Here is a 27058-nt window from a genome sequence, read left to right as displayed (position 1 = left end):
ATGTTCGTGTGTATGTGCATGTGTGAATGCAGTATCTGCAAAGGCCAGAAAAAAACCTCAGATCCCCTCGAGTGGATTTACAGGTGGTTTTGAGCCTCCCCTTGTGACCGCTGGGAGTCCAACTCCTGTCCTCTGCAAGAGCAGTAAGTGCTCTTAAGCCCTGAGCCACCTCTCCCGCCACTATTGTGTTAATTGTATGAAAACATTTGGGCGTGCATGCTCACCTTACTAAACCTGGATGGAGGTGGGCGGTCCTTGGACTTCCCACAGGTCAAGGAACCCTGATTGCTCTTCGAGCTGATGAGGGAGAGGACTTGATCGGGGGAGGGGGAGGGAAATGGGAGGCGGTGGCGGGGAGGAGGCAGAAATCCTTAATAAATAAATAAATTAAAAAAAAAAACAAAAAAAAAAAGAAGAAAAAATTTGGGCGGTCATGTCTGCTTTCCTTAAGTGATGGCAAAAGCTCAGATTTCCCTGTGCATGAGGATGATGGCTTGGCTTGGTACGACCTTGCTGCTGTGACCAGTTAGGAAAGGGACCTGTGCCAGAAGCTAAGCCATTGCAGAGGAGACAGCAGCAAGGCGCATGTGCAGAAGTGGAGATCTCCATAGCGCTCTGGTGCCAGGCTTAATTACAGAACACATTGCGCTGCTTCCAAACACCTGAAAGATTCACTGCGAGCAGATGGGGAGTAACAACCTTCACGCTTCAGAAGGAGCCAGGTGGGCCCAGAAAACTGGATTTTGCGTGTTGTAAACGTCACCCCTGTAGAACTAACCAGGAGGTGCCATAAGGAAAGCACTGACCCAAAGTTTCCCTTTCTATGCCTGTTACTGTCAAGTTCCATCCCTAATTTTAAATCAAGAACTAGGCGGGTGTTGCTGGAATAGATCTCAGGATGACCTCCTGGGCATCTGCGAGCAAGGCGACTCATAAACACTAGCTCAATTAGCTCTCCCGGCAATTTTGGCAGCACGCGTAATTAACACTATCCCCTCTTAATAAACAAAGAAATCAAACTTCGAGGGACTCGCCCAAAACTCAGTTGCTTCCTACTAATGGGAACTTCACTTTGAGTTCAGATGGGTCTCCTTTCAAAGCTTCAGTCCTTCCTAGAAGCTGTCAAATCAGGGACAGGGTTCTGTATTGAACAAGGCAGGATAACCCGCTCTCAGCTAGGTCTCCCATGAGGAGCTGCCTGTAAAATGAACGAAATGGTCGATACATCCCAGCCGATATCCAATATCTGTTTTCAACAAGTTGGTGTCCTTCAGGAATTTTGTAGATTGACTGGGTGATTTTTACATTCTTCCCTGAATCACTGTGCATAGGTAGAGGCAAAGGCAAAACCTGGGCAGAGGGCTGTGAGATTCAAGATCTTTGGAGGCAAAGAACTGGACAAAAATCTCAAGATGGTGAGATGGGAGAAAGTAAGAAAAGATGGCGACTGGCCACTTAGAATAGACAGTGTTCAGGAGCAGAAAGAGAGAGAGCACGAGCATGGAACTCAGGACCGCGAGGGGTGCACCCACACACTGAGACAATGGGGATGTTCTATTGGGAACTCACCAAGGCCAGCTGGCCTGGGTCTGGAAAAGCCTGGGATAAAACCGGACTCTCTGAACATAGCGGACAATGAGGAATACTGAGAACTCAAGAACAATGGCAATGGGTTTCTGATCCTACTGCACGCACTGGCTTTGTGGGAGCCTAGGCAGTTTGGATGCTCAACTTACTAGACCTGGATGGAGGTGGGGGTTCCTTGGACTTCCCACAGGCCAGGGAACCCTGATTGCTTTTCGGGCTGGGGGGAGACTTAATTGGGGGAGGGGGAGGGAAATGGGAGGCGGTGGCGGGGAAGAGACAGAAATCTTTAATAAATAAATAAATTAAAAAAAAAAAGAAGTAGGAAATGGTCGAGATACCAAATGCTTCGGGAACCTATGTGAGGCTAGAGGACTGAGTGATTTAGACCAAGTCTCTGTTTTTGGTAACACAAGAAAGACAGTTTTAGTAGGTTATGAGTAACGAGTCCAATCACAGGGGTCGGCTTGATGGGTAGGACCTACCAAGCTGTGACATTTTGAAAAGATTTGTTTACGTGTATGTATGTTCATCATGTGAATGCAGTGCTCAGGGAGGCTGGAAGAGGGCACTGGATCCCAGGGAACTGGAATCACAGGTGGTTGTGAATGATTCTGCCCTGTAGGAGTAGCCAGTGCCATCTCTTCAGCCTCCACACTGCAGTCTCGAATGATGGCAGTACAGGGCTTTATTAATTTTCCGCGTTTAATCCCAGTCTTCCCAGAGACATGCTTCCAGCAGCAGCTGGAGTGAACTCACCTCTCCCCATGTCCCACTGTCTAGGGGCTCTTCCTTAATGCATTTTAACACTACGTCATGTGTTTCCTTCCCTGGAACCCGGCACTCTTCTAGTTATTGGTGTAATTATGGCTTCGCTGTCTATCCCCTGCAAGACTCTAAGCCCACGAGAATGGTGGCTGTGTTTGTCTTACTTGTTTTTCTTTCCCTTATTTTTACACTATCTGGTACAAAACAGAAGACAAAACATTAATTAGTATATATCTGTGAATTTACTAAAGGCTTTAAACACTTTTCCCTACATAGGATGGAACCTCAGAAGCAATTTTCCTGTCTAATTTGGATTGCTTTTCCTTGGCTATCTTTACTACTTCCTGCTTGAGAAAGTCAAACGAGCAAACAAAGTATCTAAAAGTGATTATTTTTTCAAAGAAAGCAGCATAGCAGGATACGTTCTCAATAAGACATCTGAGGAACGGTAGTCAAACAGAACAGAGTCATAGAGAGCCATGGAGAATATTCGAAAAAAGCAAGTGCAGCAAGGAAATTAGAGAAAGGGACTGAGTCATTTCTTTCTGCGATTCTATTGTCCTTTGATTTCTACAGGACATATGCAGAGATTGGAGCAAGGCTTCTGCAATCTACCCACCTCTGCTAGCCACCAATTACAGTGTGGACAGACTCTATTTACCAGTAGGACATTTGATAATTTGTTGAACGTTTATCTTAGGCCTTCTCTTCAATATTATTTTTTATAAGAAATCTGCCACTAAACATAAGACTTTTCTAAGAAAGTATGTTGTTGGTTGCTTTTTGTTCTTTTGGGCAGACTGCTACCCTGCTCCCAAATAAATAACACACAGAGACTTATTCTTACATATAATCATCCGACCTTAGCTTGGCTTGTTTCTTGCCAGCTTTTCTTAAATTATCCGGACTACCTTTTGCCTCTGGGCTTTTTCATTTCCTCACTTCTTTCTTTGTATCTTACTTTCACTCTTACTCCGTGGCTGCCTGAGTGGCTGGGTGGCTGACCCCTGATGTCCTCCTCTCCTTGTTCTCTCGTTTGCTCCCTTTTTCTTATTTCTGCTTCTGTTTTCACTCTTTGCCTGCCAGCCCCGCCTATCCTTGCTCCTGTCTCGCTATTGGCTGTTCAGCTCTTTATTACACCATCAGGTGTTTTGGACAGGGAAAGAATCAAAGCTTCATAGAGCTGAACAAATACTGCATAAACCAAGGTCACACACCTTAAAATAATATTCTCCAACAAGTCTGTCTAGCATTGACTTTGCTTTTATCCATGCAACACCATCATGTCCTTCATGTTGCTAGTGCTGCTCATAGATTAAAAAGAAGCAATTTTTAAATATATGACTATATATAATATTTATTCCTGTAAATTGAGTCAAGTTAATTAAGGCAATAGTGTCTGTATTAACTGGAAGGTTTTAAATGGTAACTTTAAGAATAAAACATATCACACTTAACCATGCAGGAATCCTTCAGTTGGCTCCGAGCTCCTAATAACATCGTTTCAAATTTCGCATTTGCCTTTCAACGTAGGTCTGTGTTTTTAACAAAATTACCATATTAAGAGTCTTTCTTTGGCTTCTATGCTGCGTGTTTTTAAACATTTGTCATTACTGATGACTCTGCACTGATTTCTGATTTGCTAGATGCTTGGCAGCGTGTCTTGGTTTTATAACCTAATTCTGAAGTAGACAGCAAAGGCATTCTGTCTATTTTAGAGAGGCGAAGGCCCTGACTGAAGCCTTGCTCCACTAATTCTAATGTGTAGGCATCAGAACACACATTGAAATCAGTCTTAAGGCTCTAATTGTGTGCCTTTACAAACAGGAATCATGACTGCGTCTCCTGCTCTGGGCAGGGTGCCCGTGATGTGTGACACGCTAAGCTGCTCCTGGACAAGAGCTACAGAATTCCTCCTTCTCTGCTAGCGACTTTAGTCTGTGTCACCAAATTATCTATCTCGTGACCTTAATTGCTCAAGTAAGGATTCGACAGTACCACTGTTATATCATATACACCTTAAGCTCCTTAAAAGAATTCTACAAGGGTTCTTCATTTCTAGGAAGGTGGAAAGAGGAGTCTAAAGCTTAGAGAGTAATACGGAAGAGGATACTTTTGAAGGAGACTTTTTTTTTAAATATGATGTAGCTGTTTACACAATTGATTATTTCCCCCTCTTTCCTTTTCCTCATTTTGGGGAAACAAGGTTGCATGTAACCTAAATAAGCTTTGAATAGACTATGTAGTTAAGAATGACCTTGAACTGTTGACATTCCTGCCTTCACCCTCCAACTGCCTGAATTACAGGTGTGAGCCACGATGTTAGGTTTACGCAGTGTTGGGGATCAAACCTATGGCTTTGAACATGGGAGGCAAGCAGCCTACCAACTGAGCTACATCCCAGCCACAGCATCTGAGTTTTCAATGGGAGCTTTGTTTTTTTTTTCTCTAGATGTTTACTAAAAGTAGTAGAAGAAAAACAAACAGAAAAGAGTGGAATGCATTTCCACTGAATGCCTTATTGGCCTAATGTCAGGTTCTCTCGAAGGAATTACTACCTATTCTGTGAACTGGAGCGGGACATTTAATTCCTCTAAATGCAATTATGCACCCGAAAAACAGGAACGATAATATCTGCCGTTGCCACACGAAGCTATTGTGAGGAATGAATTAGCTCGAGCACAGGGAAATGATGTTCAAATGTGAAGACATGGGCTGGGAATTCTCAAACCTGTAGTTAATGTGAAATTAAATGAGCATTCTTCCCCATTTTCTGCTATTCTGAATGTATTGAAGCAGACATCAGAAACAGAATGGCAGCGATCATAAAGCCCCACACCTCCTCTTACCGGGTCTATTAGCTGAGAATAGAGTTCGTGGCAATTGTCGAAGATGTACTTGTATGTAGAATCCAGGCAGGCCCTGACACAGTCCTTCACTACCGCACTGGCCTTTGGTGGACTCTGCAGCTCCAGAACCTGATGGACAAAGTATTTTCTTTAACACAATAGAATGATACAAACTACGAAACTATATTCAAGTACCGTGTAAGATGATGTTTTAAAAAAACATGGCCTTAAAAGCAAGGTGGGTTATACGGCTAAGTAGGTAAGGGAGATTGTGCCTAACCTATGACCTGAGTTCAATCCCGGGAACCCACATAGGGGATATATACAGCATATATATCATGAATATATATATAGTGAATGAGTATATATGTGTGTGTGTACATATATATATATATATATATATATATATATATATATATATTAAGGCTAAATGATTGTGTGTGTGTGTGTGTGTGTGTAATTGAGCTTTCGGAAATAGCAATCTCCTGAAAATGTTCGTGGCTGTAAACACCCAAGCAGAAGCACTTCGCATGACCAGGAACAACACTTTCTCAGCTCCATCAATTGACAAATGGGAAGCAATCACTGTGTGTCTTGTAGCAATAATACTGAAAGGAGCAAGTGGAAGGATGAACAATAATACCTTTCCTCATAGGCTTAAATTCTAGAGGTAATGGATAAAAACTAAGTTAAACACATTTACATGGCAACCCGTGATGAAAAGAGAAACAAGGCAATGGCGAGAGGCTGGGAAGTGTTGATGACCCAGGAAGAGCAGAGGATGGAGACAGCAGATGAAGTAGGAGGGTAGAAGGGAACGGGAGAACCGCATGGAGAGTGTTGTAAGAGCCTTATGATTGGTCAAGGTAGGCAAGGGTTTCACAGAACAGGAAACTCCTTGTTACCAATCAGCCTTTACAGAAAACTCAGTTTCCACAAAAATCTCAACAATACTTTAAATCCCTAACCTATAGGGTCAAAGAAGAAAATGGCACAAAATGTATCTTTTAAGAGTCTCTATAAAGCATAAATAATCGAGGCAGTATGGTGCTAGTAGGTGTGTAGATATTTTTTTTTTTAAAAAGTATATCATTTGGAAACAATTGATCATTTACAAAAGCACAAAGAAAATATCAGCAGGGAAAGAATATATTTCCTTCCTTCCTTCCTTGAGACAGGGTTTCTCTGTAGCTTTGGAGCCTGTCCTGGAACTAGCTTTTCTAGATCAGGTTGGCCTTGCACTCACAGAGATCCTCCTGCCTCTGCCTCACAAGTGCTGGGATTAACGGTGTGTGATGGCTCAGCTTTTAAAGGTTAGGCTCTCAACCAAAAATATAAGAATATATTTTCAGTAAATAATTTTTAATCTGTCATCTTTAAATATACAAAAACCACCCCTGTTTCTAATTTCGTAAATTGTGGGGTTTGTTTTTATGTAAGATGGGAAATTTAAAGTCTACAATAAGATGCAGCTTCACTCCCAATAGGAAATAAGAAAGACAGTGGTTAGATAGGGAGTGAACAAAACTTCACTCAGAGCCCCAGAGCAGATGGAGGCACTATATGCTCTGGCTGGGGATTTCCCCAGGAAGGTAAAAATATGCCTGAACAAATGCTTGTACTCATTATGTTTGTTTTATTTTTAATCAATATAAACTGAGAACAGCCAAAATGTCCAGACTTTAGTGAATGAGCAAACAACCTGTGGTCTGTCCATATCACATAATCACAAGTCAGTCACAAGAGATGCAGACAGTAGATTTGTTAACAGCATGGAAGGGTCACAAAGATACTACATAGGGTATGGTGCCACTTTGTGGCCTTCTGGGAAAGGAGAGCGTCTATGCAAGGAACTGTAGTATCTGCCAGCAGTGGTGGAGAGGGGCTGATTGCAAAGGGAATTTGCACGGCCTTATGGAGCCGCTCTGTGAATATTGCTATTGTGTCTATGCAGCTACACATTTCCGAGAATTACTAGAATTGCATACTTAAGGATGACTTTCACTCTCTATAGTGAGAATAAAAGATAACTGGAAGACAATACCTTGGCACAAACCAACAGCTCTGTAATTGGATTTGAGACCAACTCAACAAGAGGGCTAGCATGCCTGGTATGGGAGACCCAGCGAATTATCCAGTGCTGGCGAAGTCATGGCTATTGGAGGAGAATCGACACCAACCACTGATGTACTAGGTCAGCATAATCCCTAAGAACCTATAAACGTTTGTCCTTATACCACAGACTAGTGCAGTCTTCACTCTTCGTCAAGGAGATTTCTCTTTGCAACAGAAGAGACCATTGCAGGAAAAAACAACCAGTTAAAATGCAGAGTTGCAGAGCCCATTCCCATACATCTAAATGCTTCCACACCTAAGGCTTGGGAAGGATTGCAAGAGCCAGAGGATCAGGGAGTTTGCTGTGAGTTTGTGTCTCTTAGCAATATCAGAGGCTATGTCCAGAGAGTCTTACCATCATGGCTGCCCAAACATGAACTATAGAAGGAGGAAAACTGGAAGGAGGAAATCCCACGAGGTTTCAACCCTACATAAAGAACTATAGGCAACTGAGCAAAGGTGGCTGTCCCTAGGGAAGAGCGCACTAATAGGTGGTTCAGTGCTAAAGCACTAGTCCTGAAAACACACATGTTGGTAGAATTGCACAGAGTGAAAGGTTGTATTTAGGAACACACTCACACCTAGACCCACACACCCACACAATTAATAACGAAAAGAAAGAGGCCATGAATTTGAAAGAGAGCAGAAAGGGAAGAAGGGGTGTATGAGAGAATTTGGAGGGAAAAATCGGAAGGGAGAGATATTGTAATTATAATCCTCCAAAGAAAGGATATAATAGAAAGAAACAACTTTTGAAAAGTTTTGGAACTGGGATAAGTGGGGTCAAGCAGTATTTTAAAGATTAACTAATGTGTGATTGTTTGCACGGCTAGAGTCTAGGCACTATATGTGTGCAGTTTTCACAAAGGCCAGAAGAGGGCGTGAGACCCTCTGGAACTGGGGTTGTAGCTGGTTGTGAGCCACCATGTGGTTGCTGGGTAAAGAGCTCCGATCCCATGGAAGAACAAAAAGCGTTCTTTCTTGATAAGCCATCTCATCAGCCTGTTAAATAATGCTTTAAAAATTAAGAGCATAATTGATAATAAGGAAGAGGGAAGCTGATGATTTAGTACTGTAGGCAGGAATCTGGCCAATTTGCTGGTTTCTAAGAGGAAGGTAATCAATCGTGAAGGTGGCAGAGGCCATCAATTCTAGAAAACAGACTTCGGGTGACAGTCAATAATACAAAAGGAAGAAGAGTGTAAATAATACAGAGACAGGGCAGGTGGCAGGGCTGTGCCATAGTCACGAGCGGCTATTCTCTCTCCTTTGTTCCCTTTACTAGAGAAGCAACAGAAGAATCCTCACTTGGGAGTCACCCTGGGAAGGAGACGGCCGATGCCTATCAGTGGAGCATCGCTCTTGTTGCTGCCACCCTCTCTTTTCCCTGCTGCAGCAGCCAGCTCTTGCCCACCTGAGCCCATCACTTTCTCACCAAGCCTTGACTGGGTCTCACCTGCTTTATCTACACACTGATACCACTCACCAATGGGTCCTGATATTGAGCTACGTGACATTACAGAAACTAATGATCATCCCCGTATCATGGTTTTGATTTCTGTCAATTATAAAATACTACTTTTTAGTGCTGTGAGTGACAAACTCATGGTAACTGAGAAAAATAGCCTGGTGTTTTGTTTTATTTTGTTCGCTACCTCAGAATTTGCTGACCAACTCTCATAATACTCTGTTTCAGAAAAAACAAATAATAAGTCTATATCCTAACAAACTGTGTTTGAAAGGCTTCATACTGCCCTAAATTATGACTGTCTAGAAACTGGTATGAAAGAGGGGCTATTTCTAAACAGAAATGCCTAGAGAGTTTGGCAGACCATAGCCAAATGCACCAAAGAATCAGGTGACCAGCTCCCATACAAGCATTGCCAAGGCTGTCACAGCGCTGGCACCATTGGGTGAACAGGGGTGAGCTCTTCTAACAGTGAAAAGTTAGCAAACCATTCCAGCTACCACTTAAATGTAACTCTACTTCCACTTAACATTCTTTGCTACTTTTTAAAGTGTCTTGTGGCGTTACTAAGAACACATCTTTTGAGTCAAATTTAATGGGAACTTAGTTCTGACCCAGTGAATCCATGTAAAGTGACAGGAAACTTTGATGGAGCCTGTGTTGGTCAAGTCATATGGCCCAGGATTACTCACTGGAATTGGACAGCACTGGCCAGCAGTAGGATAAAGCAAAGCTATCGAGGGACAAACATGTTCTGATGTGACACTGGAACATTGTGGGTATGGGATGAGATACCTTCATCCTGAAGAAGGTGATGCTGGTCAGCAGGTCCACAGTGGACTTCAGGTCCTGCAGTCTCTCACTGCTGCTGGCAGGAAAGTTTTCCTGGTTAAATAGAAAATAGAAATGGATAAAGTTGCTGATATTGGATGTCCAGTGGGGAAATTAATAAAACAAGCTTAGTGCGAAAAAAAAAAAAAACTAAAAGCAGGAGGTGGGTCACACTGCAGTTAAAAATATTCTAGAGTGTTCTTAATTTTTTTTAGTGTTTTATTTATCACAGAACATTCTGAGAAACAGAAGATTTAGAAACATTCTGCTATCTGTCTTAGGAAGTCATATACTTTTATTCGTCCCTGGGGTGCCATTTTCTTCAGTGGTGTAGCCACTGATGAGTTGCTATGCTCCAGTAAATAACCTCCCATCCACACTCTGACACGAAACCCTAATTAAATTCAGTGGTCCACAGACAAGATGAAGCCATGACCGTAGGAGGGGGATTGTTGAGGAGAAGGGCTCCGGCAGGGGCGTGAGGGTGGTGAGAGTGGACAACGGAGGCGTGAAAACAAAGTGATTAAATTCCTCATATTAGTGGAGCAACCTCATACAATAAAGGAAAAGCTTTAAAAGCTTACAAATTTATTGTTTTTGCAATGCTAACATGTTAATTCCTGCCTATAAAATACATTTTTTCAAAGACGGGAGGTTAGTCTGTATTTAAATCTTTTTAATCGTTTTCCAAAGATTGCTGTAATTTTCAAAAATTACTTTGAATGTGGTATAGATGGCAAGATTCACTTTTCAGGCACAAGGAAACTTTCTAAAAGAAGAAAATAAGATTGTATTTCAAGATCTGAAATATGATGAGTTCCACATAGTTTTCTCCCTAGTGAGGTACATGGAGACAGGTCACTTACATTTTTAAGATAATCAGAATTATAGAGGAAAAGCAAAAAGTGCCATTATGAAAATACTTGAAGACATAAAGGGTTTTAACCTTGAGACATTTCTCATATGAACTGATGATTGTTTTCATGTAGGGGTTCTGCAGTCAGCAGAAAATCCCAAATGGAGTTCTGGATATTTCTTATGACCTTGAGCAGGCTTGGTGCCTAATGATGGTCAATAAGCTGTGTTCTGTCTCTCGCCCCAAAATAGCTTCTACAGCAGGCTGGCATGGGTGACGACTGTTTTTTTGTAATGTGGTTAATTCCAATATACAATTATACTTGATAAAATTTAGGTTGTAATTTCCAGAAATAGGTAATTATCTGTCTACCTAGTCATCTGTCTGTCTGTCTATCATCTATCTATCTATCTATCTATCTATCTATCTATCTATCTATCTATCTACCTATCATCTATCTATCATCTGTCTATCTATCCATCTATCTATTATCTATCCATCAATCATTAAGGGACTAATTAAAATGAATGCAGGAGATGCATATCTATCTATCTATTAATCATCTGTCTCTATCTATCTTTCAATCATCTATCTTATCTTATCTATCTATCTATCTATCTATTATCCATTCATCAATCATTAAGGGACTAATTAAAATGAAAGCAGAAAATGAATATATACAAATGAGAAAATATTCAAATAAACTGTTGATAAATAGAAGATACATAAAAACATCTACAATTATGATGATGTATCTTGTAACTAAATTTTTAAAATGAATTTCAAAGTAAGGCTGGACTTTGTGTTCACTTGATGAATTAGCCCAGGGCTACTCCACCAGATGGTTATTAAAAATTCCAAGATTGAGTTGTACACACACAAAGTATTATTATTGTTAGGGTTTATGTGCAGGCAGAGTCTGAGAACAACAAAGGCTCTCTTGAGGATTGCTTCCAATGTATCAGACTCAAAATCAGCATGTTTACTTTTCCATTACAGGATGGGTAATGATACACTGTGTGCAGAAGCCCCCTAGAGCGAAGGCAGTGATCCACCTTAAGAGAAATCATGCTGTACCTACCCTGTACTTTGACAGTGGTCCACCTTAAGAGAAATCATGCTGTACCTACCCTGTACTTTGGCAGTGGTCCACCTTAAGGGAAAACATGCTGTACCTACCCTGTACTTTGACAGGTCGATCCTTAAAGAGTTATGCAACTGGTCCAGCAGTTTTATGAATTTTTCCCTCTGTACCAAGAAAAGACAAGACAGAGTGATGGAAATAAGCAACCACTCTCCATGCAGTCCCCTCAGCCATGAGAGTTACTGTTCCCATTCTACAGAGATGGTGGAGCATTGATGTCAACGACTGTCCAAAGTCACAGACGTGCACAAACTACAGGACACGACAGTGGCTTGGACTCCATCTCTGGGCCTCTGGCATCATTCCTTCTCTCCAGGGAAGTCACTCTTCCTCTGTGAACGACAAGAAAGGCTGCAGTGGTCCTGCCGGAGTGTCTGGAGTTTTTCTGCAGAAAAACTTCCATCATTTCTCTCTAGAATGACTCATAGTACTGCAATGCATCAGCAGAAGAAATTACAGCTCACTCCCTGTTTTAATCCTGCCTATTACCATGAGCCCCCAGAAAATTATTGACAGATTTATTAATTTCTAACCATGGGAATGAACAGCTGGTATGCGTGTTTATAAAAATATTCGCTCCCCCTTTAAAAGACATTTTCTGTTGGGAAGTAAAGAAAGACATGATAATCTGAAGGGATCAATTGTTTTTAAAGGATTTTATAATTTATCCTTGCAAACACTATAAAAATTGAGTTCTTCTTATGGCTGCCATTGGGGCTATGTCAGTATGGGACTAGTTTCTTCAATGAAGTATTTTACTGGGGAGAGGATGGAGTTGACTTAGTAAATATAAGATTGGAGTTGAATGCCTCTAATACAAGCAAGGAGAAAACCTCAAATCTCTCTCTCTCTCTCTCTCTCTCTCTCTCTCTCTCTCTCTCTCTCTCTCTCTCCCTCCCTCCCTCCCTCCCTCCCTCCCTCTTCCTCTCCCTCTCTCTCTCTCTCTCTCTCTCTCTCTCTCTCTCTCTCTCTCTCTCTCTCTCTCTCACACACACACACACACACACACACACAATAGGCAATGCTTTGATTTTGTCACTGTAATAAAATAAACACTTGGCAGAACAAGCTTATGGAGAAAGCATTTATTTACTTCACAGTTGGAGGTTACAGTCTACCATTGCAAGAAAGCCAAGGTCACATGAAGTTTAAACATCTGGCCACATCTGTAGTCAAGAACAAAGAACATGTGTACTCAGCTTTCTTTCTCCTTCTCTTTTTTCTTCTTCTTCTTTTTTTTCCATTTTTCTGTTGCCAAAGTGCTGCCCATTCTTAGACTGGGTCTTCCCACGTCAGTTGATGTCATTAAGAGACCGCGGTCTCCTACCACAGACATGCCTACAGGTGAGCCTGATCTACACAACCTCGCACTGAAACTCCTAACCTCCTTTCCCAGCTAATTTGACCTTACAAAATAATGAGTGGGTACAGGAATGACTGGGGGCAAGGCTTTCTGTCTACATCTTTAGTCTATAAATACCAGATTGCATTTTGCAGAGTATTGGCAAACGAGAATCTTTCCTTCGTTTGAGAAGTGGCTGAATGGGGCATATAGGTCTTACTCTTTGAAGTCGTTGATCTTAATGGAGTCACAGTTGAATAGAAACACAAGTTGAAGACTTTTGACCACTTTTCACTAGATGAAGCATTCAGAATTTTCAGTGAAGTGCCATCGTCATCATAACCACACATTAGTGAACAGAGGCGAAGCACCACCCCCGTCCTAACTCCCGTGGAGTAAACGTGGAAGCAGCACATATAAACTTTGCCTCCCAGAAGCTTCTGAAGCAGGCTAAGATCACCCTGTGTAGCAAAGCTACGGAGACATGAAGATGAACTTAGCATCTTAGATATTCCATTGCCTATCCCAACCACATGTTCCCGGGGAGGCAACAAGCCACGTCAAACTTTATTACTGCCTCTTACATTTCCTTCCAGTTTTTACATGGAAAATAAAGATGGAAGCATTGCTACAGTCGAGAGTTCAGGGCCACAATAAAGTTAATCACTCGAGTGACTATAAACATTGATCTGATTCATGTCACATCTCTGGAAGCTGAGCCTGACCTCTGTGATTGGCACAAATCATCAAGACAGTTGACCTGACGGCTGCACTGTGCCTTGCCCCGAATCGCTGATCCCATTCCACTCGGCAGGGCTGGCTGAGCTGGCTGCTGCCCAGCATCTATTTCTCCACTGCTCTTCAATAAGAGAATTTCATGTGGTGTATGTGCCCAGCAGGAAACGCTTACCTTCCCAGACTTCATTAGAGAATGGCCATGCCGAGAGCATAGTCTTGGACAATGAGACAGACTGAGTTTATTAAGGAGGAAAAACTCAGTTTTCTCTTATCAATTAATTACTGATTGAAAAGACCTAAGACAGAATGCTTGGCAAGATTAGTTCATGTTAGTAGTATTTGAAAAAGAATCTTTTATTGAGGGCAGCTTTTAGTCTTATTTTTCCTTGCTCTTTGTGATTCACTTTAGTTGAGAAAGTCTAGATGATAAAGCCTAGTTTTTGCCTACAAGATAAGAGGCTAAGCAAATGAGAGCGCCATGTGCTATTGGATTCCCATGTCTGTCCTATCTAAGTGTGCATGTACATATCTGTGTTTGAGTACATGTGTGTACAGGCATGTGTAGAGGCCAGGAGACAATCATGGGTATCATTCCTCATTCCTCATCACATGTCATTCTTTTGAAATGGGGTCTCTCACTAACCTGGAACTCACCGAGTAGACTAGCCTGGCTTGTAAGAACCCCAAGAATATACCTGTTTCCTCTACCTTGATAATGGGTTTCTTAGTTACACTTATTTATTTATTTATGGTTTTTCAAGACAGGGTTTCTCTGTGTAACAGCATAGCTGTCCTGGAACTAGCTCTTGTAGACCAGGCTGGCCTCAAACTCACAGAGATCCACCTCCTTCTACCTCCAAAGTGCTAGGATTAAAGGGGTGCACTACCACTGCCTGGCTCTTAGTTACTTTATTATTGCTGTGATAAGACACCATGACAAAGGCAGATTATAGAAGAGTTTATTTGGGGCTTTCAGTTTCAGAGGGTGAGTCCCTGACCATCATGATGGGGAGCAAAGGAGCAGACAGGCATCTCACTGGAGCAAAGCTGAGAGCTCACATCTGAGATAAGAGAGAGAGAGAGAGAGAGAGAGAGAGAGAAAGAGCGCGAGAGAGCGCTTACTGGGAATGACATGGGTTTTTGAAACTTCAAAGCCTGTCTCCAGTGACATACCTCCTCCGAAAGACCACACCTCCTCATTCTTTCTGAAGAGGTCCATCAAATAGAGACCCAAGCATTCAAATACATGAGATCATGGGGACCATTCTCATTCAAACCACCACACTGGGATTATAGGCATGTGCCACCACACTTGACATCATATATAGGTTCTAGGATCAAACTCAAGTCCTTGTGTTTTTAAGGCAAGCACTGAGCCATCTCTTCAGCCCCTATCTATAGTTTCAAAAAATTACAGCCTTGGGCTACACTACCCCAGTGTTTATTGGCCCCTAGACTTAGGTTATGTATGGCGGAGTCTATTTAGATGGACTTGTGTCTGTGAGGTTCTGTCTTGTGGGGATGCTCAGAATTCCGACTAAGGCAGCTCTCAGATTGCTTCTCCCCACCCTGGTTTCCAGGGCTCTGCTGGAAACTTAACATGCAAGGAAGAGAGAAGACTGGAGAGAGAAATCTGCTGGGCTAGTAGTCACCGACTCCCAAATCACATCTGATGAAGCAAAATTAAAAGCATTCTGTTGATTGAATTTTCAAAGAGATTCTTTGAACAGCAGGGACGGCTCGAGATGTAATTTTGTTTACCGTACTTCTGGTTAACTAGGGTGAGATTGCCTTTGAGACAGCTGAGGGGGCCGACTGTCTGCATGGCATGATCTGGGGAGTAAATAAGAGGCGATTAAAACATGTTTCTCCCAAGAGTCACGGCACCACACTGGGAACAGCCAGATTAGTCATCTCTTTGTAGTAGGTAAGGGCCATACTTGTCTGGTAGGCAAATCATCACAACGATACTTGGTATTATCATTTATCAAAACCCCAGCTTTACTTAGGTGGTTAAAGTACCGAGACCAGTAGCCAGCAGGCTGTCTGAAGCATCATAGAGAGTAATTGTGTTTGACTTTGGGGATTCTTTCACTACTCCAATCTGACACTGGCATGGTAGCCTTTGCTAGATGAGATACCAGTGTTTTAGACATGGCCATTTTTTTTCAATAAAACTTTATGGGTGAACAGCAAAATTGTAATTTTATGTAATTCTCATGAACCACAAGTTCATAATCTTCTTTTGTTTTTTAAATAACATTTAAATGCATAAAAATCATTCTTAACTCATGAGCCGTATAAAAGCTAATAGGTGGGTTGGACTGGGTTCATCAGCAGAGGGAAGACTCAGGGAGAGGGAATGGTTACCTCATGAGTACATGTTTAGAAAGCATCCCCGCCAGGGTCCAGGGAATAATGGGAAGAAAAGTTCCTGTTTTGAGTGGGTACCAGGTTCCATGCAGCCTCAGCTTCTTTATCCACTCCCATCTCTGTCTTGGTCACAGTGTGGTTGAACTGAGATGGAAACTGACCCTGCTCGAATTTCAGGGCCTTCACTTGCTTCAGCATCTCTTGGAGAGATCCTGCCTATGGAAGTACTTGTGTAACCTCAGGTTTGTGAAAGAATGCCAGATATAAGATAAAGAATATCCTGACATGGGCTGGAAATATCTCCATCCAGATTCATCAAAATCAAAAACTCGGTAAGAAGAAAACATTTCAAATAGAATGTTTAAGTGTTCTTAATAATTTTATGGTTGCTAATCATAAAAATATAGTGGGGGTGGCCTCTTTGTTTCTTATTGATTTGAGATTCCATCTTACACCTATCAGAATGGTTAAGATTAAAAAAACAACACATGACAGCTCATGTTGGAGAGGATGTGGAGCAAGGGGAACACTCCTCCATTGCTGGTAGGACTGTATACTTATGAAGTCACTTTGGAAGTCAGTGTGGCGGTTTCTCAGAAAACTGAGAACCAACCTACTACAAGACTCAGAAATACCACTCTTGGGCGTATACCCAAAGGAGGCTCAACCATACCATAGGACACTTACTCAGCCATGTTCATAGTAGCTTGATTTGTAATAGTCAGAACCTGGAAACAGCCTAGCTGTCCTTCTGCTGAGGAATGGATAAGGATAATGTGACAAATTTTACACAGTATTACTCAATTTTTTAAAACAAGCACACTAGGAAATTTGAAGGCAAATGGATGGAACTAGAAAAAAAATAAATTTGAGTGAGGTAACCCAGACCGAGAAAGACAAACATGGGATGTTGTAAAATCAAGAATAACTACGTTATAGGCTACAGACCCAGAGAGACTAAATAACACGGAAGGTTCATGGGGGGGGCACCCATATCTCCCTCGAAGGGGAAATAGAGATTGTGTGAATGGACTGAGGACGGGGATGGGGGAAGGGAACATGAGCAATAAGGTTGGGGGATGCAATAGAGGGGAAGAGTGCTGAGGGGAACCGCTGGGGGGACATTTCAGTGATGGGTGGAAGCCTTGCACAGGGCAATCTCTCAGGAGTCCACAGGGAGGACCCCAGATTAGACTTCTCGTAATAGTGGATAAGTATCCTGAACTGGCCATCTCCTGTGACCAGACTGGTCCCTGGCCCAATTGTCATCAGAGATGCCATCCAGCAACAGATGGAGACAGATGCAGAGACTCACAGTCAAACCTTAGGAGGAGTTCAGGAATCTCACGGTAAAGGACACCATGGGAAGGCTCACATAATCAACTAACCTGGGCTCATTGGGGCTCGCAGAGACTGAACAGACAACCAGGGAGTCTGCATGGGACTGACCTAGGCACTCTGCATATATGTTACAATTATGTAGTTTGGTCCCCTTGTGGGACTCCTAACAGTGGGAGCAGGAGCCATTTCTTGACTCTTTCACTGGATTTTAGGGCTCTACTCCCCATACTGGGTTGCCTTGCCCAGCCTTAATACATTGGGAAGTGGTTAGTCTAACTGCAACTTGATATGCATATTTTATTGACAGTCGTGGGAGACCTTCCTTTTCCTGGATGGAGACAGAAGAGCTGGAAATTGGAAGGTGGGAGTGGTTGATACAGGGGAGGGGGCACAGCTTTGGGAGGGGAGGATGGGGGAGGCTGAGGCTGGGAAGAAAATTAATAGATGAATAAAAAAATTAAATTAAAAAGAAGGAATTGTGAAGATAAATTCTAGATTAGAATTTAAAAATCATGATTTTCCTTGCTCATGCTCTCTCTCCTTCTGCTCCTGATTTGGACCTTGGGGTTGTAGTCTAGGGATATGGGAGGTGGTGGTGGGGAAGAGACAGAAATCTTTAATAATAAATAAATAATAAGAAAATAAAAAATAAAAAAATCATGATTTTCTCTGATGTAAAGACTGAATAATATTTTTCTTTCTTGTAAAAATATTTCACAAATTTTGTCACACAAAGAAATGGTCAAATAACACAAAGTCAGAACCCATAGAAGAATTCTCCATGGTGTGAGAGGCAGAGAATGGAAACCTTCAGTTTCCTTTCCCGGAGTTTGGGCTGCTAACGGTGTCTGCCACAAATGTTAATTTTACAGTGGATTTCCTGCTGAAAAACTTACTTTCTTCTTTAAGAGTATCCTGTCAAGTTATGTAAGTTTTGTAAACAAAAACTTGGTTGTGTCTGTCTATACAAATGTCATGGTAAGTCATGAGGAAACAATGATGGGACTGGAGAGACTGCCCAGTGGTTACCAGCATTGGCTACTCTTGCATAAGTGGTGGAGCAGGTGCCTAGGGAGTGTAAGACTCAGAAAAGGCTTTCTCTTTTTTCTTTTCCAAGACAGTGTTTCTCTATGTAATCCTGGCTGTCTTGGAAGTCCCTATATAGAACAGACTGGCCTTGAACTCAGAGATCTGCCTGTCTCTGCCTTCTGAGTATAGGAAATAAAAGTATGCACCACCACGCCCAGCTTGAAGAAAGCTTTTTCAAATACACTATGTTTGGGTGGGGGGATTTGAAAACTCTGGGTTATAACTTAAAGAAGGTTTAAGAAATGACTGTATACCCATCACGGTATCTGGAATATCTACTTTAGTCCTCAGGTGAATCAGAACTCAGGGTTCCAAAGTGGAGGCAGGAGATAGTATAGCTGATATCTTTGGTTTAGGAAACAGGATTATACTCCAAGGTGAGAGAAAATACACAGCCACATGCTCGACCTCCAATTAATCCAGTTATGATTTGATCAAATGTCTCACTTTTTTGTTTCTATCCCACAAGATGTTATTTGATTTACAAAATGAAGTTTGCTGTAAGCACGTTGCTACTGAGATGGGAAATGTGCTGAAGTCAATGTGTTTTCTTCTCTCTGGGTCAGGGTGAAGTTGAAAGTGTGGCATCCAGTTTTCCTCCAGGTGGCTTTTATGGCAGATGTTAATCACAAAACTGCATCTTCTAGGAGGCAGAAAGGCGCAGTGTTCTGCAAGCCCGGCTTGTTCTCCGAAGTGTACACAGGCAGAATAGAAACAGAGCCATTTCATAACACAGCATGGTTTACATTATAGGCAAAGTCCCAAGACAACAGGTTCTGTTTCCAAGGTGACGCCTTTATTACAAAAGTCTTCTCTGGTCTGGAATTTGACCATCACAGTATTTTTATTGAACTAGCTCCAGAATGTTCTTTAGTCCTGGTCCTTGCAAAAGTTGGTCTATCTAACATTACAATCTATAACATTGACAGCGTATTGTTTATATTATAGTAAGCCGGGAGGGACAAACCTCTCATACCTCATATAATTCTAGAATCCTCATATTTTGCATATTAGATTATAGAATCTTAAATCTCATTGGTCCTTACCTCACAATTTGGAATAACGTCAGGGTAAGACTCATCATACTCTGAGCAGGTTGAGAAACTAAGGTTCAGATGGCACAAGGGACTTGATGGTGTTATCATTATCAAACCTGTTATCCACAGCCCCAATGCTATCCTCAATGTAACCATTTTTCTTTTGATTTGTTTTCTTTTTTGGTTAAATATTCATATTCTTTTTTCCTAGGGTATCAGATCAAACTTGTTTTGTTTACCATGTTAGGTTATGGGGACTCATTATATACTAGATATAATTTAATTGGGGGTAAGGTGGGAATGAAGAGAATATCTGGGGTCTGAAGGCCCTTGACAATCTAGCAACCATAGACTAGTTGAAAACTTAGAGCTCCAAAAACAATTACACTCACCCCAAAGTTTGTAGCGGCGAAGCGATCCGAGGCAGAAACCTGCACATTAGTGGAGACAGTTGTGTGTGCATAGAAAGCGTTGATGTTCGCCAGCAGGGCACTCATGACCGCAGGGACACCCGGGCACATGTACTTAGAAGACAGACATGAAAAGTGCCTGAAATGTTTTAAAACACAAGACACACAGTGCTTTAAAAGCGGAAGCTAATTCACGTACAAGCCCGCCCTTCACGTCACCATTAAGTCATTCCTCAGCTGTAGCAAACGCTCCAGCAGTTTCTGGGAGAGCAGACATGTTCAGCCTCTTAGAAATTTCATATTCACACTGGTGACGCAGCTTGATTAGAAAATGACCTTTCGTGGGGTTACGGGCAGTTTCTTTGAACTACGTGGGTGCTCGGTGCTAAAAGCCAAGGCCAGGTCCCTGCAAAGTTCAGCGTGCTGGAACAACAGCTGTGGGCACAGGATCACCCCAAGGCCCCGACCCTACCTTCAGCTATTTAAGAGCCTAAAATGCCACATGCCACCCAAACACCAATGGCCTCTGTCTCCTCCTCACGGTGCCTTCTGTCTTGCAGCAAGCGGCTCCACTTTCACTCCTACTGGTTCACACCTGACTTGAGTGGCACTTTTGAAGTTTCCCAGGCTTCAAGGGCCTCCATCAGCAATTCTGCTTTCCAAGCGCTTTGTTATAGACAGGATTCAATTAGACAAACAACTGAATCATGCCAGGCCTGGGCACAGAGGTTCTCGATTGAAACCTCGAATAATAGAGTCATTTACGACATCAAAAGCAACAAGAGCTTTTTTTCTGTCTCTTCTCTCAAGGAAACCTGTCTCGTGTGAACTCTATCAAAAGATTGTCACGCTGAAAGTGTGGCTTGTGATAAAGCTGAACAACAAAATGCACACCGCAGAAAAGAGTCTTCTTACCATAATTTGACCCCATTTGCTCAGATATTTCAGTAATTTGTCTCCCATCTCGGCAATTCGGCATTGTGTGTTACTGAATGCCTAAGTGGGCTGCGCGTACGTAAAGGTGTGTCATGTCATGAGTGGCATCCCACGAAGCAAGCCAGTATCTGTCCTGACAATGTGGCCGCATTTAGCTCACAGCTGGGCTGGGTTCCTATCTACCTCCTCTTTCCTGACCCTAGCTGATGAACGTAGGTTGAAGCTGTGGTCCTTGAGAATCAGAAGTGACAATTTATGTCCTAAGAGTTATATGATGTCTGTCATTTAACTGTGGGAATATAAATGTATTTATTTTTTAAATTATTATTTCTGAGATTATTAAAATTTATTAATACCCACAAGGAATACCACAAATGGGACTCAGTGATATGGCTCGGTGGGTAAGGGCTCTTGCTGCCACACCTCACAAACTGAGCTCCATCCTGGAACCCACGTGGTGGAAGGAGAAACAGATTACTAAGTTGTCCTTTGACCTCCACACACATGCCCCCACACATTTGTGCATACATACACCCATACACATAGTAAATAAATAAATATAACCGAAAAATTTAAAAATGAATGCTGTAGTAATACAAAATTACGAAAGTATCTTTTATATCTCTTACAGGACTGGAAATTTTACTAGACCTCACAGATAGAATTAAGAACATCTTGAAGTCCCAGAAGACGGAAGACTGTTATACCACTGTGTTCTCAGCCTGTTTGTTTAACCTGCTTTCAAGAGGGCAATGTAACACTAACCTTACTTGCCTTGGATTTTCTGTGTAATCAACTTTTACAGTGTAAGCTAATGCACGCTGTAATCTTAAATTGTGTGCTCTTCTGTGCCCTGACCCAGAACAGTGCATTTGTCCCATTTGCTGACAGCAGCAAATCCAGAGGTGGAAAGCAATCTTCTAACAATGAGTATATTCCTATAACGTTAAACACAGCACTTGGACATTGGTCAATAGACAGTGTCATTTTCAATGCTGGTTGTCATCTGGGTCATTTGTGGGTCAGCTGGAGTCAGTGTCTTAATCCCTGTAAAACTGTTAAAGATGTCTGTTAACTATCCCATTCCTTTCCCGTGTGATGCTTTCTATGATGGTCAATAAGAGATGGAAATGCATAAACACACAGAAACATACAGATATAGACAGTCACATGACACTTTTACAGACAGACACACATGAACACATATAGACACAGCCACACAAAAGACAGACACACAGGGACAGTCACAGGTAAAGGCACAAGGGCTAATTCACAAGACAGCCTTCAGGCAGGCACAAATTCAGACCCATGCAACAGACTGGCAGGGTACAGAAGACACAGGGAGCCTGAAGTAGATAATTCAAATCTGTGCCCACTCTTGGCTAAATGACTCCAAGGGGAAGCGCTTTTATTTCTTTCCTTAATGCGAAACTGATGCATTATTGGTGAGTTGGAGTTAATCATTAATGCACTTAGCCCACACAGCATACCACAAATGATAGAAAAATTATTTCAGGAAGAAATTTTAAAACCTCAAAGTGAGGCCATCGTGTTTTGTCCTGACCCCCAAATTTCATAAAATTAGATTTATTAGACTCTAATCATAGACCAAGAATTATGGAATGCTAAATGCTTAAACATGACAATTTGGGAGATAATAGAAAAACAGGCATATCCAGGAAGAGGTAGAGACATGACATCATAGTCAATTGCCAAAGTAAACTTTACTGAAACTCTGAAGCTGGAAGTGTGTCATTTTGAAATGGATGGTGTCACAAGAGCAATGTAGTTCTTGGTTTCAAAATAATACACCCAGGCAGCAACTCAGTTCACTGGGTTAAGGTACTTGCCAGCAAGCCTGATGACCCAAGCACAATCCCCAGGACCCACATGGCAGAAGGAGAGAACCAGCTTCTTTAAGTTACCTGTCAACCTTTGCACACAGGGCATGGCAAGCACTCTTGCAATAAATGAAGAAAATGTAATCAAAATTAAAACAAACCTATACCGCCAGATTGCTCGGGCCTCATTTCTTCTAGCTGCCTCCCGCCATGGGCTTGGGTAGGCCACGGGTTAGAGCAGACAAAATTAGGGTACAGGACACAGCCCCACAAGTCCAGTCCACAATCAGGGAAAAGGACGGCCAGAGGGGCTTAGGCTGAGAGGCCAGGCAGTGAACAGGGAAGAATGAGAAGCCTGGTGTCCCCATGGTTGATGAAAATGTACAAGGTGAGCTCTGGTCGACAGCAGTGAGCCTCCTTGCACACCGCCAGGGACTCGGGGCACATAACAGACGGGAGGCAACTGTGAGAACCAGACAGAGTGCTGTAGGGACTACCAACCCAGCCTGGAGAGGCTCAGGAAAGAAGTCATAACAGAGCCTGGGCTATGAGTTAGTGATGACGAAGAGATCCTGAAGCCATGCAAAGGACTTGATTTCGTGGAGAAAGAATTTGCTCAGGGAAATGAAATAGTGCCAACTAATGAAGACACAAATGTATGCAGTCAACTCCATTGACCATGAGGAGAGAGCGCCAGACCAGTAAGGCCAGAGGTCTGCCTGTGTGCCGTCTGTGTGTCTGGGGGTTTATGTGGAGTTTTGTGCCATAAGTTAGGTCAGCTCCTTCGTCACATCTTCATAGGTCAGAGGGCTTTCGCAAATAAAGCTCCAAATCTCTCAGAGAGAATGCAAGCTATCAAGTCATCTTCCAGAAGTCAAACTCCCTCTCCATGTAATAGAAGCAACATCATCAGATCTACACTTTTAAGGGGTTACTTTGGGGGTGAGAATTCAGGAGTATGTGCTTGAGAGAGAGGAAGGGAGAAAAGGAGTCCAGCAAGGAAGAAGCTACCTGAGCGTCCCTCCCCACCTTTTTTGTGTTAATGATGCTGTTGTGAACATGGCATGCAGATAGACTTAATTATTTGGGTTTCATTATGGTGTCTAGTCAAACTGCGTGAATGGAAGATGCCTCTCAAGACATTGACTTCACCTCATTGAGATCACCTTCCTCTCTTTCTGGGACTGTATGCTGTGGCTATACCTGTGTGTGCAGTTATGCTGAGATTGTATTTAATACAGGGATTTCCCACACCCGAGGGTGTACCAATAGGCTTTTCTTAATGAAAGCAAAACGGCAGGAGCTAAAGGCATCTACCCAGAGTTAAGGGGGAACAAGATGAGTGTTCAGCTACCCTGATAGGACAGTTGATTTTTATATACAATTACTTCAGGAGGGTTTGCCTGTGGTACACGGCAGTAATATTGTAATGCTGACCATACTCCAGCATTGCTCTGCTGAGAGTGATGTTTTAAATCATCCAGAACATTAGGCAAGCATTCATCCCAAAGCACTGACAGAAATATCTTATCCTTTGATTAATACTGAAATGAGGCAATTTCTGGGGTATGACGGACAATAGCTAGAGGCGCAAGAGCCACCCTCTAAATCTTCCCGAAGGCTCCCATGATACCAGAAAGGAAGTCAAATCCTACCAGCCCTGGAAAGGAGGAGTACCGTTTAATGATTTCTAGCACCAAGGAGCAACTTTCCCTAACTACCAGGAAGCTTGCTGGACTGAGAAAAACTCAATGACAGGTTGGTGTCTTAGCTCTTAAGAATTAGTTGACCAACAAGAAGGGGGATGGCATGGCTAGAGGCTGCTCACTGTATGTCTTTGCAGCAGAGACCGGGGTCTACCACATCTCAGCAAGGTCGCCCAACAGACTCTACTCCATGGTAACTGTCTCCTGTGGAGGAGAGTATTTTCTCATTTCCCACACCTACTCTGTCCATATGCACCGAAGAGGATACAACTCCTAATCATAGTGCAGCTGTGCAATAGGGGAGGAGCACAGGGGTAGGAAGCTCCTTAGAGTGAAAGGGGAGAGAGGGCTGGCAAAAGGCAGATTCCAGAGACGAGAGTCAATGTTTCATGTATCACTTTAGCAAGACAAAATCCATGGATTGTGGGTGATGGGAACGAAACGCAGGTCCTTTCAAGAGCAGTCAGTGCTTGTAGGGATAGCCCAGCCCCCTTAGGGGGCGTGTCAGCCTCGGGCTAATGTTTACATATAAATTTGGCAAGCGTGAGCCGGCTGCTCTCTCTTTTTGTATCTCCTGCTCGCCGCTGGATCCCTGGTGTTGTAAGCTACCCCCTCATTAAAATGTGTTGTTTCATATTAAGCTAGCCTGGTTATTACGCCAATTACAAATGCTCTTAACCACTGAGACATCTCCCCAGCCCCTGTATTGTATTCTAAAAGGATGTGCTGAGAAAATGTGACAATGTTCTCACAGCAAAATGATAGGTATGTAAGGCAGACCTTGTATTCGGCACTCACAGATTGACTCATTACCAATGCAAGTCCAATTAAGATTGCACACGGTGGATATAATTTTATCTGTCAACTATGCATGAGGCAACATTTAAAATGAACTAATGAGATACTGGTATGCTCTGACACCAATGGACTACTGAAGTCATATCAGATTCTGTCTCTGGACTCACTGCATTTCCTGCAATTCCCTGCAAAAGAAGAATAACATCAAATTTTTGCATGTCCCTTTGGGAGAAGTTATTCTTAGTTACATAAACTGTGGACATTACAGGATGTACCGTCTTTGTTTTAAGGACATGGTATACCAACTTTTATAAAAGATTTACTTTTATTTATGTGTATGTGTAGGAGTTTGTGTCCCTGAGTCCAGTGCCCACAGAAGCCAGAACAAAGGGTCATATCTTCTGGAGCTGGAGTTAAAGGAAGTTGAGAGTCATCTTGGGAACAAACTCAGGTCCTTTGCAAAAGCAACAAGTGCTCTTGACAGCTGACCCATCACTTCAACTCCACCAGTATTTTGTGGATGAACAGTACATGAGGTGGCTAGAATGACACAATGCTAACAATTTTTAGATTCTTGGAAAAGATTTTGGTGAGAAAATGAAAGATAAAAGGTAAAATGGTAGAAATACACTAAAACCAGTTTGTTCCCCAAGACTCAGACTGCAACCTTCTCAAGTGATCAGCATTAAATATTCTAGCCTCTTACTAAAGAGAAATTCAAATATATTTGAATTGCTTCTTCTTAGTTCTAAAGCACAAAGACTTCTCAATGGAGGCTGTGGATGACTAGATCTTAATCATGGGGTGAGGAAGAAGAGAATGGGAGGGGGAACATGCAGATCACAGAAAGATGGCGAATTTAGCAAAATGCCAACAGTTGCTCCCCTCCCAGCAGCTACTCTTTTCTCAGCAGCTACTCCCTTCCCAGCAGCTAATTCCCTCCCATTAGATACTCCCCTCCCTCTACATGCCTAGATTTGCCCCGTCCACTTACACAAGCATTTAGCACAAATGCGTATTCATCATGACCTTCTTTGTATTTCATTTCTTCTTCATCCTAAACTAGGAGCCCAGTGGAGGCAGAAGCCATCCCTACTACTGAGTCCTAATGATCTTTTCTTGCTGTGGCCTAAATCTGTCCCCTATGAGGACAGAAGTTTCTATGAGGAGACTTTTTTTTTTTAATGCTTTTGACATTTTGAGGAGGTACGGTCTTTGAGAGGTACTTAAGATAGACTGTGGGATTCTCACAATTAACCCAACAGTAGCTTTATAAAAAGTGGTCCAAAGAGACCGTGTCACCCTGAAAATACTGTGAGAACACAGCAGAAAGAGTCTTCCATGAATCAGGAAAATACCCTTCACAGGACAACCATCATCATGGACTTCACTTTTCTAATTGTGGGAAATAGACTCCTGTGGTTTATAAGTCATACAGTTCATGACAATTTGTTATAGTAACATTCATAGGCTAAAGGCACCCTGCATAAGCCCACACACCTAGATACTTAGGAAATATCTGGCATGGGAGAATTGTCTGTAATCTGTCAATCATGTTTTAAATAAACGCTGATTGGCCAGGCAGGAAGTATAGGGGAAAAAACCAGACAGGAAGTAAAGGTGATGCAATGAGAACAGGAGAATTCTGGGAAGGAGAAAGCCCATTCCTCTCAGTCCTGCACAGACCGCCAAGGAAGCAAGATGTGAACTGCCTTGCTGAGAAAGGTACCAAACCATGTGGCTAGCATAGATAAGAAAAATGGGTTAATATAAGCTACAAGAGCTAATAAGTAGCCTGAGCTAATGGGCCAATCAGCTTTATAACTTATAGA

At 42.4% G+C, this 27058-nt stretch overlaps 1 protein-coding gene across 6 annotated transcripts in view; it reads right to left on the bottom strand.

Annotated features, from left to right (window-relative positions):
• Unc13c (unc-13 homolog C) overlaps positions 1 to 27058 on the bottom strand; it is a 453039-nt gene that overhangs the window by 184562 nt on the left and 241419 nt on the right. For all 6 annotated transcript variants that reach the window (XM_075965264.1, XM_075965261.1, XM_075965265.1 and 3 more), the window contains 4 exons: positions 19928 to 20084; positions 11651 to 11719; positions 9580 to 9669; positions 5202 to 5330 (listed from right to left, as the gene is read on the bottom strand). In XM_075965264.1, coding sequence (XP_075821379.1) covers positions 5202 to 5330; positions 9580 to 9669; positions 11651 to 11719; positions 19928 to 20084 — 445 coding nt within the window. The remainder of the gene's footprint in view (positions 1 to 5201; positions 5331 to 9579; positions 9670 to 11650; positions 11720 to 19927; positions 20085 to 27058) is intronic.

Source organism: Microtus pennsylvanicus, chromosome 3 (genome assembly GCF_037038515.1).
Source record: "Microtus pennsylvanicus isolate mMicPen1 chromosome 3, mMicPen1.hap1, whole genome shotgun sequence".
Lineage (NCBI taxonomy): Eukaryota > Metazoa > Chordata > Mammalia > Rodentia > Cricetidae > Microtus > Microtus pennsylvanicus.
This window is presented reverse-complemented; position numbering and strand designations above follow the sequence as displayed.